Consider the following 19,713-nt stretch of genomic DNA (forward strand, 5'->3'; position numbering starts at 1 on the left):
GAAGAAGTGCTACTAGCTCTCTAATGACCTTCTCTTGGGTAAGGTAGGGTTGAGACCCACTGAAGAGTCCCCATCTCACTTGGGAGCACCAGAGATGCTGGAAGTAGGGCTGAATGAGACACTGTCCCTATCCTGAGTGAGTGAGTGCCTTCATCCTCATCTCAAGGTAGTCCAGTGTTTCTGATGCCCTCAGGTGAGCCCAGGAAGCCCCTCAGGAGACCTAAGGCTCTTCTCTGCCTATAAACGGAGGTTCAACTATAATATAACCATTCTGCCCCAGCGCCCCTTTGGGGGCCTTTGGAGCACAGTGATGAATATGACGAAGACCTGTCTCAAAGAGCTCACAGAAGAAGAGAAACTCTGCGACCAAGGAGAGAAGGGGAAGAAGACTGGTTAGACCGGGAAGGGAAGGAGAAGGCACAGATGGAGAGACTCACATCTCTGAATGAATTCTACCTCTAAGAGTCTCTGTTTCTTCTGCTCATGAAGCCTGCAAACCTCTCCCCACTTTCCATCTGCATAGGTGGACCGCTTTGTTATATATACAATACCGTGACACGTTACTATAAGACAAGGTAAGACCGGTAACTAGGGAGATGAAAACAATATAACATGCAAGTTGCTTTGTTTCACACTTATTTTTCCCAAGATGTTAATGCTTTGTTCCACTGAGGAGCAGCAGCTGAGCAGAAGCTATACTAACACAGTAAGTGCAGGAGCCAGATACATGCAATACTGGAGGTTCTGAGTATGATGTCCTTTTACTCTCTATGTTTGCTTATATGCTCTTTCCCAAAAGAGCTTATTACATGGCACAGCCCCATCTTTAAGTATTTGCCCTAACCTCCATAACTCAGCAGCCTCTTTCCAGTCCTATACCTTCCATCGAGTTACCTTTGCCAGCCTTAAGGTAAAGTCCTATATTTGCTGTAGTATGTATGTGTGTGTGTATTTATAGTCAGAATTTAACAGTTTTTAGCTCTATTATTTTTACTAGGATATTTAAAATTTTATCTTAGCATTGTGGTTATTATATTGTATAGGTTTTCAGTGATCGGCCTCAACCTTATTTTTGCAAAAAAACCCTATTATTTTTTAATGTACAACTCTGTAGAACACAAAGTGTTTTGGGACCACATATATCATGATAGAGCAGAATCAGCTGTATCAGTTCACTGAAGGCTTTGCCATTAGCTATATATGATATTCCTTATATAACTTCTTTGAAGTAGGCATAAATGGCAGTCACCCCACTCATTTTCAGATGAGGAAACTGAGGCTCAGTGATGTTAAATGACTTATCCAAAGAAGATGAAATAGGACTTGAATCCAAGTCTTCAACTCTGAGTCCATTAACTCAGTCTTCATTGTACCCACAACACTTAGACATTTCCTAGCAAACGGCAGGCAATCTATCAGTAAGTAACACTGGGAACAATAATAGTGCCCCCAGATTATTCATCTCTTTAACAAGAGATTTCATAAGTGCCATTTTGAAAAAGATTGAGGAAAGAAAGAAGGTACCTAATTTTTTTTGAGTTCCTATGAGATAGGAACAATACCAGGTGTTCTCGACATGCACACACACACACACACACACACACACACAAAGCTGTGAGACAGCTGTTGTTGCATTTTATAGATGAGAAACTCAGACTCAGCAATTTAATGAAATTGCCCCAAATTGCACTACTGGAAAGGGAATGAGTTTAGATTTGAACTCAAGTCTTCCTGACACTAAAGCTCATATTTTTCTACTGTATCAGTAGAGAATGCCTACGGCTTGTAGAATAAGAAACAACTTTTAGTGGTACATGGACAAATCTGATTATTTTAATGGCGACGTATTTACATTCATGGTTGTCTAAATATTTATAGCAAGTAATAGTTTTATTCTTGTATGATAATAATATATAATCTGCTATAAAAATATCTTTACATTTTAAAAAAGTGAATCTGTTTAAAGAAAAATATTAAGTAAACTGATTTTAGATGTATAAGTGGACATAGAAAATGGAAAAAGTGATGGGTATATGAAACTTGAGGAATATGATTCTTAATCCTAACAAATAAATTCCTTAATATAACATTTTCTTTTGCAAATGAATTCCCATGAGTTATATCAGCAGATATTTTCTAAATTACTTAGAATAGAAAGGAAATTAAAGCAGGTGTGATTCCCTGGCCAGCATTTTAAGGAATTTAAAATGTAACTATTTCTGCATCTGTGCCATTTGGTGTTTCTTTGCAGAACTCAGAGGTAGTTAGTCTAAGAAGTGTTTGGGTTCTCTTAACACAGAGGAAGCAGTAGAAGAAGGAGACTTAATCATTTTTTAAAGAGCATTGGAAGTTTCAGAGCCAGTGAATATTCCCAAATGATCCATATGCTTGATATTTGTGTTATGCAGAGAAACAAAGTAAAACGCCCTGGGCCCACTCGAGACACCTGGTTTGCATCCCATCTTTGGCCACTAACTTACTGTATTACTCAGATAAGTGATAGCTGGGGGGTTCACTGTCCCCATTGGGTAAATGAAGGAATTTCGATTTCTGTCATCATTCTCCAGCAATGTGAAACACACCCAATCAAGAATGACTACAATTGGCAAGAGTAGCTGTCCACGTAACTTAGGAGACACCTGCCTACCACAGGCGCCATAATCCTTCCAGGTCTGAGAGTCTGTGATTTCATGATTGCAGATGGCCACACAAGTAGCAGTGATGTATAGAGAGAGCCATTAAACGGTCTCTAGATTATGTTTAGAATGTCATACCACAGGTAGCATAAGCCAAGCTACTGTAAACTACCCTGCCCTACTAGGCAATGAGTACTCTGGTTAATTAAATGTCCATGTTAATATCGCTGTGCTCATTATAATTGTAGATATGGAGTTTGTATTTTTAAGAAGTACATAATGTGACTCTGGAATATATTGAACACAATTTAAACTATCCCTTGTAAATAGTCTCATTTCCTCACTTTATTGCTATTTTTTTTTAACTGGAAAAGACATGAATGCTTATTGCAGTAGATTACTATACAGAAAATATTCACTCCTTCCTTCCACAACCCCCATGACTTCCCAGACCACTGGTACTGGATTTGGCCATGTGACTTGCTTCAGCTAATAGAATGTGGGCAAAAATGACAACATACCAGTTCCAAGCTGAAGGCTTAGAAAGCCTCGAGTGTTTCCATTTGCCATAGCCTTCACCATGAGAACATATCCGTAGTAGATTCTGCCTGTCTAGGATGGGTTCAAGAATGAGATACATGGAGCAGACCTGAATTTAACCCTCAGCCCTATTTCTCCAGGTGGCACATGAACACATGCAACACTGCACTGAAGTCAGCAGTTCCAGGAAAAGCCATCATCACTAGGTAGAAACTTGCAGGGGAGGCAGATGCAATGGTGAGGAAAGAAGACTGAATGGGGTCTTAGGAAGGCTATGCTACCTCAGCTGACCTGCAGACTGATAAACAGGAAATAAATACTTAAGTGTGGTGGTTTCTTACACAACAAAAGCTGATTAATCCACCTATTGTGTAAGTAAAGATTTATAGAAATCATATGTATTTCAAAGTGAATAAAACTCTCTCTAATCACATCTACAAGTGAGGTAGCTGATAATGGACATTTGGTATGTAACTTTCTCCTCTTTTCTCTGGGTTTTTCAAGGGTTAAATGAGTAAATGCACGTAAAAAGCACTTAGCACAGTGATGGGAACATGATGTAAGCATTCATTAAACATTAGCTGTTTTTATTAATATTCTCATGCAAACAAATATACTCACATAGTTTTTTACATTTATACAAAAATAAGACCATGCTACAGACATTGCTTTACAACTTGCATTCCTCAAGTAACACTATATCATGAACATTTCTCCAAGTCAACTCATCTTTTTAAGGGCAATTAATTCATCTTTTTAAATAGCTACATGATATTCCATAGTTTGAATATTCCATAATGTTATTTACCTATTTCCATTTTGTAGATAAAGAAACTGAGACTCAGAATGCTGAGAAGGCGTTTGACAAAATTTTGCTGCCCTGTGACATACTTAGGCAATCAAAGGTAAGTGGAAGTGACATGTGGGCAAAGCTTTAAGATCTAGCCCGTGGTGTCGCTTCTCTCTCTTCCCTATAACACACACCAGCAATATCTTAGACGGGAGCGGCTCCTTAAGACGGGGTTCCAGAATAAAAGAGCTAAGGCCTAAATCAGGATGGAAGCGTAACATGCACATGATATAAACCCATGTTGTTTAAGCCTCTGAAATTTGGGGGGAAGTCTGTTGCCACAACATAATTTAGAGAACGCTGATACAGTGTTTTAAGACTTTCAAGTGTTTGGGTGTTCACTGCAAATATTCATCATCACCAGTTTGGCTGAACACCAACATGCTAGTCAATCAAGATGTAGGTTGACTAAATAATGGAAAACAATCTCCTCCCTAACTACATTTAAAAAAATTATCAGTAGCCCTCTCCCCTACTGCAAAATCACTAGGCAAAGGACATGATAGCATCACAGAAAACATGTCTAATGATGTAGTCCAGTAGGCTGAGGACCATCCTTTGTATGTGGGAAGCCTCTTAGGTAGGTCAGGATCATTAGAATATTGACCCAATTCCTCCAAGTTGCAAACTACATACACACGAACAAGTAAAACAGCACTAAAGTCACTAGTTATAAGAGAAGCCAGCATCACTACTTAGAAAAATGCAGGGAAGGCTGGTGCAATGGAGAGAAAGCAGACTGAATGGGACTTTATCAGCTCCGGACCTCAGTTTGCTCAGAAGACTGCTGTGAGGATCCAACGAGGGACAGCAGGTGCAGTTACAATAAGAAAAAAACATCTATTTATTTTTTATTATGTGTAATACATGTTTATTGTAGAAACTTTTAAAACAAACAGAAGCATAAAGAGGAAAATGGAAATTACCCAAATATCATAACTATTGACACATTGATGGCTAATCAGCCATATTTCCTCCTAGGTAACTGCATATGTATATTATAGTACAAGACCTTCTGTATACACTTATTATGTATGAACATACATACATTACAGGGTCCTTCTCTCATGCTCATCCTCTCCTTTCTTCCTTTTCAGCTTACCTTTTGGTCCCTCCAAACATGCCCCATATTCATGCCCTCTATTTAGATCTTTGTTCATGCAGGCCCTCTTTCTAGAACACTCTTTCTCTCTCCACTGTTGCTTCTTCTTCTGGCTACTCCTACTCATCTCTGGAGTCTCAATTTATTCATCTCCTCCTTTGAGGACAATTCTCTGACCACTACCCTTGTCAGATGTCCCTTCCCTGTACACCCAGAACATCCTGTCCCTCTTTTTCATAGCATTATCATACTCAACTAGTCTTCTCTCTTTTTTATTTATTTTCATTGCTATACCTCAACTTGTGAGCAGGTACTGTAGATTTGTTCACCAATGTTTACCAGTGGCTGGCCCAGAGTAAATGCTTAAAAATTGTTGAATAAATGAATAACATATTTAACAATATATGCTACCTATATTTCTTCTGAAATCCCCAAAGCACCTGGCATTTCTCAATAAATATCCACTGAGAGATAAAATATTAAGATGTAAGACATGACAACATGTCTCATAAAGTTTATGAATTAGATGAAAAAAAAAATCACCAATGGGAAGTTTCAATATGTAATTAAGTGTTATGTCCTTTACTTCTGCTTCCTCCACTAATTCTCTTCAAACAGGAAAGAACAAAATGAAATCCCTAACTTCAGTTCCACATTTATTCTCTCACTGAGGGTGTCCTGTAGCACCAGCTGGAATAAGACAAAATCTCGGTGGTTTAGCACAATAAAGCTAATTTCTCATTCAGGAAAAGTACATTGTAAATATTCCTGGTCAATGGGCAAGTAGTCTTCCACATGGTCATTCAGAGATCCAATCTCCTACCATCCATGGCTCTGTCCTTCTCTATGTCCCTTACATTTAACCAGGAGCAGGGGAGAGGTGGTTTTATGAACCAGGCCTGTAAATAGCACACATTATATTCATCCCCTTTGTATTGACTAAAACGCAGCCAAGTGGCCACATCTAATTACAGAGGAGGCCAGAAAATGTAGTTTAGCTGTATGCACAGGAGGAAAAGGAAAAGGAGTTTGGCGAACACTTTGTAATTCTTCTGCGACAAATGGTAAGGGAATATCTAGTCTTAAGTGATCCTGAGTACAGGTAATTTTGATTTATGGACACTGAAAACACTTGTTGTTTTCATAGGAGGATGTCCATCTAACTAACATTGGACATGAGAAAATATCATCTCAGGTTTTCAAATTTGAGAGTAAAAAAAGGGTGAATTCCAGAACTGGGAAACCACTAATGTTGATGACAACTCCTAGAAAAATTCTAAAAGAGAATATTTAAAGATGGCTTTTCTGAACTTTGAAAATCAAGTGATGATTATTACAAGTTACTATTATTATTACAAGCTCACTGGGAATTATCATAACTAACTGAGCATAGTGTCTTGCACATCATAGACAATAAATATGTATCGAATGGATGAACTTCAATTCTGCTCTTAAGGTGACTATCCAATTAATATATAACTGTAACTTCAGACGGTCTTCCTTAAATACAGCAGGGTTTTCCTCTCTAACTTCTAACATTACCCTTGCTCTGACTTCAAAACCTACAGTATAAGTCAACACCCCCATGTGACAGTTACACAACTATTTGCAGACTTCTACATATGCTCCCACGGTCTTTTATTTTTCCCTCTGGGTAAATATTGCCAGCTCCTTCATTTCTTCTCCATGGGACATGGTTTCAAGCTTCTCATCACTTGGCTGACCTCCCTGAGATCTCTCTGATTGGTCAAAATTGCTTTCCCCAGTTTCATGTCCACAGTATTCCCAGCATGGACCAACCAGTAGCATTCACGAGAATTATCACTCCCCAGCTCTGAGTATCACTAGAAGTATTTAAGCAGTGAAAATGCTGCCAAAGAGATTTCTGCATTGGGGAAAGGGCAGGACTTAGAAGATGACTTCTAAGGACCCTTGCCAATTTATGATTCCACATAAGTTTTGCGGAAGTTCTGAGTGCTGAAAAGACATCACCAGATTCCTCCTTGACAAAAACCTAGTCCATACAAACTCTCCAACAACTCAATTCACTTACTTACTTGTATTTCAGATTTCGTTTTCTCATTTCTGCCTCTTTACTCCACTTGTAATGTAGATGCCTTATATCCAAGCTGACAACCGGGGGGGGGGGCGGGCGGGAAAAAGGGGGCGGGGTGAAGAGGTGAGGAAGAGAATGAAGCATTCCAAACTAGAAACCAGTCTCAAGCAAATGAGAATTAACTCTGTTGAAAAGTGATCCCTGAGAAGGACTTCCACAGGGTCTCTGATGTATAACAGATTTATGGAGCACTCTCTGTTCCAAGCACCGTGCTAAATGCTTATCCTGCCCTCTTGACTCTTGGCCTCTGATGGGCAAGACAGATCTTAAAAAAAAAAAAAGAAGAAGAAGAAGAGAAAGAAGAGGAGGAGGAGGAAGAGGAGGAGGGGGGGAGGAGCAGAAGAAAACAATAACGCAAAGCAATATGGAATAACAAATTAAGATAAATTCTGTTGTGATGAAGAAATCTCCGTTTCCCTGGCTTCAGGTTTCCATGAGAGGACATTTGCTAGAGTACCCCTCTTGTCCATTTCCTCCATCCCTTATTTACTCCCCTGGGAAGAGGAATGAGTTACCTGATTGCTGAGTTCAGAAGAAAGATCCAGCATGCCCACCTCAGTCACTTGCTCTCTTTTCAGAATCAATTTGTCCACAGGATGTACACATTCATAGTCCATTTGGAAGAGGCATGCAACTGCACATCTTTGCCTGGGACTAGTGAGTAAGTTTAATTCACAGTGAAGCATTAGGAAATCCATTGTGGCCTCATGTCTGCCATGACCTCCAATCTATTCTACATCAACTATCAAGTTGACATTGCGATCTTCATTCATCTGATTGCTGTTTCTAACTGTCAGTTGGTTCTGAACTCAAAAGGGAAAGAAAGCAGGGTTATTGATCACCCTTCTGAAACTCCAATTGCTGTAAAGAGAAAACATAGGGACTTATGAGAAAATATAACAGGGGAATCTAATTTAGGTAAGGGGAGGGTGTGATATTTATTTTTTTAAAGCCCCTTCAAGTGTCATTTAAGCTAATATCCAAAGGAAATAGAAATTGACTGAGGAACAAGGAAGAAGTGGGAGGGCTCACATAAAGGTTCTTAGGCAAGAAATAGTTTGTCTTATTTGAGGAACTAAAGAAATCCATTACAGGAGTCATTAGGGCTAGTCACCAAATGCTTCCAGCTCTCTGCCTTCCAGGCAAATAGGATTGTACTTCCTGGTCTCCTTATGGCTAGGTGAGACCATGAGACTACTTTTAGCCAATGAATTGTGAGACGTGACATGTGAATTTCTTTGGTAAAGCTACTTAATTGTTACCTAAGACCCTTCAAAAGCTCTCTTTCCCTCTACCTGGATTGCTATCTATAATGTTCCTGAAACTGGGTGATCCCCCAGGCTGGGTCCCAGAGGAAGACAATGTAATCAAAGTTCCTACCAACCCTTGATAGATATAGAGCATGAGCGAGAAATAAAACTTTTGTGTCTTGAGTCACTGAGATTTTTTATTGGTTTTTTGTTTTGTTTTCTACTGTAGCATAACCTAGGCTATCCTGATTAATACAGTCATAGCCAGTGCGGCTGCAGTAGTAAGTGAGGGGAGAACTACTAGCTATTTCCAGCTGGCGAGGTAGGATAGCCCAGATCATGTGAAATATTTATAGGCAAGGTAAAAAATTTGTTTGTTTTTTTCCCCCAAATCTAACAGTATGTGCTTAAGAAGGTTTCAGCAGGAGAGTTTGACATGGTTCAACTTTTATGTATTAAAACAAGGTATTGTTGCTATTTGACTATTAAAGAGCCCCTTTAATTCCACTATGGAAAAGACATTTTTAAAAAATCCGGCAACAAGTATTTATTGAGCATCTTCTTATCCTTTCATGTGTCAAGCACTAGAGATACAAAAAGGAATAAGACATAGTTCCTAGATTTGGAGTCAGGAATGTAAGACACTTATAAGAACACATGTTAAACATTCTCTGCTTCAGGTATGTACCCAGTGTGGTGAGAGCCAAAGGAGATAATACTATCTGAGGGTAGTATAGGAGATGGCGTAACAGAAAGTTTCAGAGAGAGTAATTATTTGAGCTGGGTCTTGAAGGATGAGTAGGAGTTTGCCAGGAGGTATTTTGATTAAGGATAAAAGTAAATGGAAAGACAAAAAATGTTAAAGGAATGGAAAACGTTCAGGGTAGCTGAGACTCATAGGAATGGGGGGAATGTGTAGTGTAGGGTGTGGTAGAGTGTATTACTATTTGCAAATACTTGCTGCCCCTCCCCATGACATCAGTCTTGGCCATGTGAACTGCTCTCAGCAGAAGCTTTAAGCACTAAGCTCTTTATTCTCTGCCATGACAATCAACAATGTTTCAGAAAGGGTCCTAAAGCAAAGATAATGTGTGTGAAGCAGCCAACACACAATGGGCATGCAGTATGAGTGAGAAATAATTCTGTGGTTGTCATCTAGTAAGATTTTTCAATGGTTACCATAGCATAACCTCACCTATACAGAAGTGTGCATTTCTAGCTCTTGACTTCCAAGCACATAGTAGGATTGCACTTTGCGGAACCGTGTAAGTTAAGACATGGTCTTGTGACTAGTTTTTGACCAATAATATGTAAACACAAGTAATATGTCTCATTTTGGGGAGGAAGCTTTTAAAGCCAACGTGAATTCACCATGACGTCTTCCCCTTGTTGAAGTGTTTAGGATGATTGCCGAAGCATATATCAAGATGAAATCTTCTTCAGACTTAGTTTCTGAGTGAGTAAATTAAGAAAAGTCCATTGACCTTGAACATGTAATATGAGCAAGAAATAAAGGGTTTTTGTTGTTGTTGTTGTTAAGCCATTAAGATTTTAAAATTGTTTGTTATGGTGGCAAACCTAGCCTATCCTGACTGATATAAGAATTGGTACCTAGATATGGAGTAATGTAATAATAATAAGAGTAAACATTTGTTTAGAGGGCAGTAACTAAGAACACTTATCAGAAGCTAAAAAGATAGTGATCTATTTGGTGAATATATCACCTGTGATCATTTAGAAGGCGTATCATAAACCTAATCAGCTTAAAGCAAGAGACTGTAAAACAAAATGTTAGTAGCATATGTTGGTGACTGTTGGATGCATTTGGAAACTTATTACAAAAAAAAAAAGGAATGAGCTCAGAGAAGACTTGGCCAGTTTGCAAGTTGGAATGAAAGAGAGTAGGGACAATCTAGAAATTCAGAGATTTATAGGGTTAGAAGAAGCTATTATTTCTTCTACCAGTAAAATATAAAATTTAGAAATGTTTTCAGTGTGAAAAGACCAGTTAAAATAGACCTTGAAGTATGGATCAAGTCAAGGGTATGGCCTCAAACCTACTGTAAATCCTTGGGATAAATTAAGGTGTTACCCAATATATGGTTCCAATTGGACAAAATGGCTCTGGAAAAGGGAAAGTGTGACTCTTACACCAAAGCCCAATAAGCCCAAAGCACATGAAACCAAGTTGGGGGGCAGAAGAAAGAGAGGGAGAGGGAGGGAGAGAGGGAGGAAGGAAGGGGGAGAGAGTGGAGGGGGGAGGGGTGCCAGCAGGCAGGAGAGCAAGAAAGGAATGAAATGTGGCAGACCATAGAACTATATCTAGAAAAAAATTGGCTCTTGCTATTGGTACATGGAATGGCTAGAATCAAATTGATAAGAAGCCTACATTTATGTGAGAGTTGTACTGCCAAAAGAACATCAGCCTGAATTAAAGGAGTGTATTTGAGACTTAATATCACTCTATACTCTTGCCCCATGCAATTTTTGAAAGCGTATTTAAAAACATCTTTTCCTATGCCTGCTTTAGATATAGAAGAGGAAGGTTCTCTCAGGGGGCAAAGCCAGGAGTCATAGAAAACGATGGATAGGTCAGTGACACTCAGGAAGCAGAACCAGGGCCTAATCAGGTGCTGGACAGGGGTTCTTCAACACATCTGCTCAGTGGACTCGTGGCCACTGTGGTCTCCCACTCCTTCACTTTCCAAACGGTATATCCATTGTTGTTATTCCAACTCTGTTCCACCATTATATATTGAGGGTGTGCAGGGTAGACATCTTGCCTTTAGATGATAAGTCACATCTGGAGCTGATAGAAAGTCTACTATGCCTTACCCAGAACCTGAAAAGTGAGCTTGATATACTATGACTAGATGGGTCTTCAGAGTTGTCCCCCTTGAGGAAAGAATGAGAGAATTCCGCCTGTGGGAGGACAGTAAGCCAAACATTTGGTGAACAGAAAGGGAGACTATTAGAGTCATTGATGTTATTCTGCAAATCTTCCTGGCTCTCTGTGTTCAAGACACTCAGAAGAATTACAGAGATTTAAAGTTAGGCATGGGCATGTGACGTGTTTGGCCAATGATATACGAGCAGTGTGTCACTTCCAGGTGGATGCTCTGAGAGCCAGTGAATGATTTCCCACCTTCTCTCCCCTCAGCCAAGGTAATAATAAGGTAGTAATAAGAAGCATGCGTCAAGCAGAAGCCTTTTCCAACCGGAGTCCTCGAGTGACCACAGTGAACAGAACTCCCCTGCAGACCCATAGTAGGCACATAGCACTGACAAAAAATAACCTTCTGTGGGGTAAGCCACTAAGATGTTAGGATTCTTAGGGCAGCATAGCCCAGCCTTTCCTGACTGATACAGAGAGTGAGAGATGAGGCCTGAGAGCCAGAGCTAGACTGTGAAAGGCTCCTTTTCTCAGGCAAAGGTGTCTGAACTCTCTCCTGGTCTTAAGGAGAAGCCAATGAAGGCTTCCAAGCAGGGGCGTTAACATAAACAGATCTGTTATTTTTTGGATGAAATATGCTGTTTCTCAACATAAGGAGAAAATCAGCCTACTAAACCACATAAGGCAGAGAGGAACACACAGAACCCTTAGGCAAAAAATATATATTTATACAGAGACCTAAATCTTAAATTTTCTAAATACAGGAGCTAGCTCTGAAAGGAGGATCAGGCAAGACAATTTCTTCTGTCCCACCATCTAAGCACAATTTCCTCTGCAGACAACTAATATGTTTCAAGAAAGTCTCCCAGAGCAGAGAAGATACAAAGGAATATAACACAGACCTAAAGTCAATTTCCAGCTGCCTGTGTAACCTGGGCAAGATACTTAACCTCTCTGGGCTTAGTTTCCTGTTAATAATACACATAGCTCTAGATAGTTGTGGGGAGAAACAGCATATTTAAATTGCTCAGGAGAATGCCTGGCTGATAGTAGACATTTGATACATGAAATTTATTTTTATTACTCTCGTCATAAAAATTAAGAACACCAGCTTCCTGATTACAAAAGAAATGATTCGGAGCAATAATATAGAGGAGAATGTTCTCTTTCTGAGAAAAGTAACCGAATCTTGTTATCACTGTATCCTTACCCGACCCCTACCTCCACCCCAGTTCAGTGCCTGGCTCACAGTAGTGGCTTGGTTTTCCTCTGCTGCATGAGAGAATGAGAGGTGAGTGCCTGGAGTAAAGGAAAAGTTGTCAAGATTTCCCTGCCACTAGCTGATGTTGGTCTGTAGAATCTGAACTCTCAGTCACAAAGATCTTGAAGCTCTGGCCTCTGAACTCAAGGCTGAATTTCTCCAAGTTCTGAAGCTGAAAAGCTGGAATTAGAACCTAGGAACATGAAATGCTGCAGATCCAACTTCAAGCCCCAGTCATCTGCAGAAGGCCAGGGAAAGAGCTGACTTCTGACCCTTTCTTCCCTCTCCCACCTTCCCTCATTGCTCCTCACAGGAGTATGTACACCTGTTCCATCACGTCACACTCTTACATCCTGCCATTCCATCGAGATTCTGGGGAACTCAGGGAAGGGGGACTGTTTGGTGACCACTTCCCAACTCAGAGAGCAATGATGCTGCACTAACTCAGCCCAGCGAGGTGGTTCTCACTAGCACCCTTCGCCGATAAAAGAACCGAAGTTCAGAGAAGTTCGATGATTTGCTACTTCACACCGTGGCAGCGCTGGATAGAACCCACGATTCCCGACTTCGGTATTCTTTCCACCACACACTTTTGTCCTAAGGGGAGCAGTGCGGGGGTAGGATAAGAGAACCACCAGAAAAAAGGGACCACTTATATGTGTCTAGCGCTTCCTAGAGGCTACACGGTATATGGGCTCAGCACCCGGCCAGCAGCGGAGAGATTTAAAATCCTCCTACCCGACTTCTCGCTGCGTGACTTCTGACGAGTGTCGGCCGCTCTCGGACTTATTTTCCCGGAAGCAAATCAGGGCGAAAGGAGTGTGAGTGAGTGTGTGAGTGTGTGTGTTTAATGTGCGTTTTCTTGGTGTGCGGGGGCAGGGAGTAGACGATCACCGGGGTTCCCCGGGTTTCGGATTCCCTAAACGCTCGTTCTCCACTGGACATTGAGTTGTCCCCTAATTCCACCCCCTATTACCAAAAAAAAAAAAAAAAACTACCCTGAAACAAAGCTGTGACCCCGCACCCTTTCTTCTGCAGTCGGATGGGTGAAGTGGGGGTGCAGCGGGGACTTAGCTGAGCACCCTGTTTCCAGCAATGCAAATCACTCAGCATCTAGGCGCAGCCAGACAGCAGGGCGTCCGATCGCTAGTGAACTTGACCAAGAGACAAACTTCCGAGCCTACTCAACGTGGGGGGCTGCCTCTCGCGAGACCGCCCCTAAACTTAAGCCCACTTTCACTCGTCCCCACAGGAGAATAGAGCCACCTTAAGGGCGGTGCTCCCGCCCCCCGGAAGTGCGGGGGGGGGAAGGAGTCGAGTGCTCGGCCTCCCCGCCCCGCGCGGCGACAAAGTGACCATGGATGGCATCGAGCACCCCCTTATGGCATCGAGCACCCCCTTATGGCATCGATCACCCCCTCCCCAAAGGGGAAAAATACCCGTCCCGCACCCTCGGCTCCAGACACCTGGCCGGGTTCCCCACTCTTCCGGGTCCCTGCAACCTCTGCATTCCCGCCCCGAGACCCGAACTTGCGCCCGCGTCCACCCCGCTAGCAGTAGCCACCGTCACTAGACAGTCAAACCCCAAGACGTCAGCCCACAATGCACCGGGCGGGCCGGGAAAGACGCGCCGAGCTGGGGAGGGCGAAGAGAGGGGCGCGAGTCGCGCGGGAGGGGGGAGGGGGCAGGAGGCGAAAAAAGGGCCCAACTGTAGGAGGGCAGCAGAGCATTACCTCATCCCGTGAGCCTCCGCGGGTCCGAAGAAGAATCTTCTAGGGTGGGGTCTCCATGGCGACGGGCGGGCCCGCCCCCTTGAGAGAGACGCAAGCCAATGGGAAGGCCGTGGGGTGACATCATGGGCTATTTTTAGGGGTTGACTGCTAGCAGATAAGTGTTGAGCTCCCGCTGGATAAGGGCTCAGAGTTGCACTGAGTGTGGCTGAAGCAGCGAAGCGGGAGAGGAGGTTTCGCGGACTCAGGAAGACAGATATAGTCAGTCAGTCAGGACGGCAGTAGAGTCCGAACTGCAAATCTTATTTTCTTTTCCATTTTCTCACCAACTGCCCAGAGCTAGCGCCTGTGGCTCCCTGGCTGGTGTTTTGGGGAGCGTCCGAAGAACCCCTTCTCCAGCCGCCCCAGAAGAAGCGCCTGCTGCTCGGGCGCCGCTGACAGCGCGGAGAGCGGCGACTGTCGTCCGGAGGAGTCCGGCGAGCCGCTGCAGCGGCAAAGAACTTTCCTGGCCAGGAGGACAGGGGACAAGTCCCGGAGCGAACTTTTGCAAAGCTTTCCTCGCCCGAAGCTGCCGCGGCGGCAGTAAAGAAGAGAAGGCGGCGGAGAGAGAAGAGCGAGGAGGGACTTGAGCTCTGCTTCTCTCGCACGGGTTGCTGAACTTGGGCGAGCGCGAGCCGAGGCCGCCGGGCGTCCCCCTCCCCTTCGCAGCGGAGGAGGGGACAGTCGTCGGAGTCCGGGCGGCGGAGACCCACCGCCGGCCGGCCCCTCAAAGGTCCGCGCTGAGTGTCGTCACCGGGAGAGCCGTTGTCGCCGGGAAGCGAGTTCGTCCGCGGGCTCCGAGGAGCCGCTGCGCGGAAGAGCGCTCAGTGAGTGACCGCGACTTTTCAAAGCCGGCAGCGCGCGCGAGCGGACAAGAGTGCGAGCGGCATCTTAACCCTGTGTTCCCTGGAGAGCGCTGGTGAGGAGGGCGCAAGGGGGGAGGACAGACAGCGGGTGCGCGCGCTGTTAGAGAAACTTTCCTTGCCAAAGGCCCCGGGAGGCGCGGGTGTCCCCCGCTTGCTAGCGCGCTGTTGCGGCCCCGAAACTTCTACGCGCAGCCCAAACTAACCCCACGTGAACTGACGGACTGTTCTATGACTGCAAAGATGGAAACGACCTTCTACGACGATGCCCTTAACGTCTCGTTCCTCCAATCCGAGAGCGGCGCCTACGGCTACAGTAACCCCAAGATCCTGAAACAGAGCATGACCCTGAACCTGGCCGACCCGGTGGGTAGCCTGAAGCCACACCTCCGGGCCAAGAACGCGGACCTCCTCACCTCGCCCGATGTGGGACTGCTCAAACTGGCGTCGCCAGAGCTGGAGCGCCTAATAATCCAGTCCAGCAACGGGCACATCACCACCACGCCGACCCCTACCCAGTTCCTGTGCCCCAAGAACGTGACAGACGAGCAGGAGGGCTTCGCTGAGGGCTTCGTGCGCGCCCTGGCCGAACTGCACAGCCAGAACACGCTACCCAGCGTCACGTCCGCGGCGCAGCCGGTCAGCGGGGCTGGCATGGTGGCTCCCGCAGTGGCTTCCGTGGCGGGCGGCAGCGGCAGCAGCGGCTTCAGTGCCAGCCTGCACAGCGAGCCGCCGGTCTACGCCAACCTCAGCAACTTCAACCCGGGCGCGCTGAGCAGCGGCGGCGGGGCGCCCTCCTACGGCGCGGCCGGCCTGGCCTTTCCCGCGCAGCCCCAGCAACAGCAACAGCCACCGCAGCCTCCGCACCACCTGCCCCAGCAGATCCCGGTGCAGCACCCGCGGCTGCAAGCCCTGAAGGAGGAGCCGCAGACGGTACCCGAGATGCCCGGGGAAACGCCGCCCCTGTCGCCTATCGACATGGAGTCCCAAGAGCGGATCAAGGCGGAGAGGAAACGCATGAGGAACCGCATCGCTGCCTCCAAGTGCCGGAAAAGGAAGCTGGAGAGGATCGCCAGGCTGGAGGAAAAAGTGAAAACCTTGAAAGCGCAGAACTCGGAGCTGGCGTCCACGGCCAACATGCTCAGGGAACAGGTGGCACAGCTTAAACAGAAAGTCATGAACCACGTTAACAGTGGGTGCCAACTCATGCTAACGCAGCAGTTGCAAACGTTTTGAAGAGAGACTGTTGGGGGCTGAGGGGCAACGGAGAAAAAAAAACCGCAAGAGAGACAAACTTGAGAACTTGACAAGTTGCGAGAGAGAGCGAGAAAAAAGAAGTGTCCGAGGACTAAAGCCAAGGGTATCCAAGTTGGACTGGGTTGCGTCCTGACGGCGCCCCCAGTGTGCACGAGTGGGAAGGACTTGGCGCGCCCTCCCTTGGCGTGGAGCCAGGGAGCGGCCGCCTGCGGGCTGCCCCGCTTTGCGGACGGGCTGTCCCCGCGCGAACAGAACGTTAGACTTTTCTTTAACATTGACCAAGAACTGCATGGACCTTACATTCGATCTCATTCAGTATTAAAAGGGGGGGCGGGGGAGGGGTTATAAACTGCAATAGAGACTGTAGATTGCTTCTGTAGTACTCCTTAAGAATACAAAGCGGGGAGGGGTTGGGAAGGGGAGGCGGGAGGGAGGTTTGTGAGAGCGAGGCTGAGCCTACAGATGAACTCTTTCTGGCCTGCCTTCCTTAACTGTGTATGTACATATGAATTTTTTTTAATTTGATGAAAGCTGATTACTGTCAATAAACAGCTTCATGCCTTTGTAAGTTATTTCATGTTTGTTTGTTTGGGTATCCTGCCCAGTGTTGTTTGTAAATAAGAGATTTGGAGCACTCTGAGTTTACCATTTGTAATAAAGTATATAATTTTTTTATGTTTTGTTTTTGAAAATTCCAGAAAGGATATTTAAGAAAATAAAATATTGAAAAAGTACCCCTCCCCTAACCTCTTTTCTGCATTATCTATAGATTACCTATCTAGGTGGAGTTGAAGAGTTGAGAGTTGCACTCTCAGTACTTCTTACTATCAAGCAGTAAAACCTATTCTCTACTAAGCTTGAGAAATAACTGTAGTTGATGCTCTCATGAAGTTATACTCTTCCCTCCCCTACTATCCATATAGAGTTGCTTACAAAGGATAGCGTGGCCTTTCAGGAGGCTGAAGGAAGGGAGGTTGTGGTGAAGAGGGACAGCCCACTGGGAAGTGAAACACTTTAAAGTTTGGATTATATCAAGTGGCATGTGCTGTGACCATTTATAATGTTAGTAGAAATTTAACAATAGATGCTTATTCTCAAAGCAAGAACGGTGGCAGATTTTTACAAAAGATGTATCCTTCCAATTTGGAATCTTTAACAATTCCTAGATTAAAAAGATGGTCTTTGCTTATGAATATTTATAACAGCATTCTTGTCACAATAAACTTATTCAAATATCAATAACAGATCTTGAATTCCTTTCCCTTTACTTTTTCTCTTCCCAAGCTCCATATTGAAGCTTTTCTTTTCTGTTGCTGGGGTTAACATTATTGCCACTGAAGTTACTTGGTAATCAAGCAGAGAATCTAGAAGAGTCAACAGTTTCATTAATTTCTCTCTCAACAGTTTCATTAATTTCTCTCTCTCTCTCTCTCTTTCTCTCTCTCTCTCTCTCTCTCCCTCCCTCCCCCCCTCTCCGATAAACACTTATTATGCCTAGACAAATTACCACTATAGCAATTTACCATTTTTGGATTCTTCTATAGTTTATTTCTTAATTTGTTTCTAAAATAACCTTATTTAAGTAATTATTATAGAATCAGTCTCAAAAGATGGTAATCTAGATACTATGGGAAAGATACACAAGAGAAAACATGGACACCAACACAATGATTACATGTGTAAATCAAACCTTAGCTCTGGGGAAATGGCAAACTTAAATTTTGTCTGCAGATATAACTTAGGAGTTCAACAAGGCAGCACTCAACAAGGGAACAATTTTTTGCTTGGTTGGTTTTCATCCCAAGAGCCAGTGTGATTATCAAGCAGCAAAAGCAATTTGATATCCAGGAATATTTATTTCACAAACCACTAATTGAGGCAAGGCTGTTTGCTCATTAGCAGTGCTCTGGTACCCAGCAGCTCTGAGTGTACTAATATCCTGCCTGTGGCTGTAAATCCATAGACACAAAGAGTTTTTCCTTACTATATCTAGGAGTGGAAGAGATTCGACAGGTTTGTTAGCTATCAGATCTACTCCATTGTAATAACACTTCTTTAACAAAGGGTTACTGGGAGCACAGCAGAGTTTGCCAAACAGTGAATTTGCCGATGTCAGCAACCCGGAAGGTGAGTTGATTTTGACCATATGTAGGAATAGTCAGCAGAGGGACAATAAAGCACTGTGGGGTGGGGCTCTGTGGAAGCTAAACAAGAGCCAACTAGAAAAAAATAAGCAGGCTGGGGAATTAATTACCTGCAAAGGTAGACTAAGCCCAGACAACAGTGCAGTACAGAACAGCCTCACCACTCCCCAGTTTACTTTAGACTCCAGTGTAAAAAAAAAAAAAAAAAAAAGCCTGAAACTCAAGCTGATCCCCACACTTGTTTGTTTCAACTAACAAAAAGGGTAGAAAAAATAATTGTAGTAGAAGAAAATAACCAATAATCCCCTGTAAACTTTGGAGACAGAATATCAGCTAATTATTTGTAAACACTCAAAGGTTAATTTTATTTTGGCATTCAGTGAGTTATTGTATGGGTAACACTAATAGTTGGAGAAAATGAAATTAGTGGCATGTAAAGCTATTAACCTTCTTTTATTTTGTTTTATATGTAAATATTTCAGTCAGGGATTCTTAACCTTTTGTGTTCATTGAAACAGAGAGCTTAAAAAAAAAAAGAAACAACTCATGAACTCAATGAAAATACCTACAAATTTGTGTGTGTGCGTGTGTGTGCATGCACAACGCACATACACACATACTCCTGTGGGGTAAGAAATTATTAGCTTTTATTTGGTTCTCACAGAGTTCCATGACTCAAAAAATATTAATAATTCCTAAACTGAATGGCTACACACCACTATGAGAAACATATCTTTGTGTAAATCTGAATCCCGTGCCTTTTCACCCCTCAGTGCTTCTGCTTGTGCTCATCCCTCTGCCTGAAATACTTTCCTTCTGATTCAATCAATAAATCCTACCCATTCTTCAAGGTTTGGCATAAGTGGCATGTTCTCTGTGAAGCCTTCCCTGCTACATCCATCTTCAGGTGGAATGAATATTCTCCTTGGCGCATACATAACATTTTATCAAAACTTCTATGATAGCATTTATCAAAGTATTATCATGTGAACCTGTGTTTCTCCTGGCCAAAACCCTATCCTACTCATCTGT

The 19,713-nt window shown here is 43.5% G+C and overlaps 1 protein-coding gene and 1 long non-coding RNA gene across 2 annotated transcripts in view; one reads left to right on the top strand and one right to left on the bottom strand.

The window, feature by feature from the left end:
- Positions 1 to 14,294, bottom strand: part of LOC111730283 — a 125,951-nt gene extending 111,657 nt beyond the window's left edge. Inside the window, exons 1-2 of the long non-coding RNA XR_002776622.1 lie at positions 13,647 to 14,294; positions 7,760 to 8,047 (exon numbers count right to left, since the gene is read on the bottom strand). This is a non-coding gene — a long non-coding RNA (uncharacterized LOC111730283). The remainder of the gene's footprint in view (positions 1 to 7,759; positions 8,048 to 13,646) is intronic.
- Positions 14,295 to 14,502: 208 nt separating this feature from the next.
- Positions 14,503 to 17,776, top strand: JUN (Jun proto-oncogene, AP-1 transcription factor subunit). Its single transcript, XM_011377064.2, has one exon. The coding sequence runs from the start codon at positions 15,512 to 15,514 to the stop codon at positions 16,514 to 16,516; it is 1,005 nt and encodes a 334-aa protein (XP_011375366.1). The 5' UTR covers positions 14,503 to 15,511; the 3' UTR covers positions 16,517 to 17,776.
- The last annotated feature ends 1,937 nt before the right edge of the window (positions 17,777 to 19,713 follow it).

This window comes from Pteropus vampyrus, unplaced genomic scaffold (assembly GCF_000151845.1).
Source record: "Pteropus vampyrus isolate Shadow unplaced genomic scaffold, Pvam_2.0 Scaffold305, whole genome shotgun sequence".
NCBI classification, from domain to species: domain Eukaryota; kingdom Metazoa; phylum Chordata; class Mammalia; order Chiroptera; family Pteropodidae; genus Pteropus; species Pteropus vampyrus.

Coding starts and splice junctions, on each gene's coding strand:
- JUN (XM_011377064.2), top strand. CDS start 15,512: ATGACTGCAAAGATGGAAACGACCTTCTACGACGATGCCCTTAACGTC.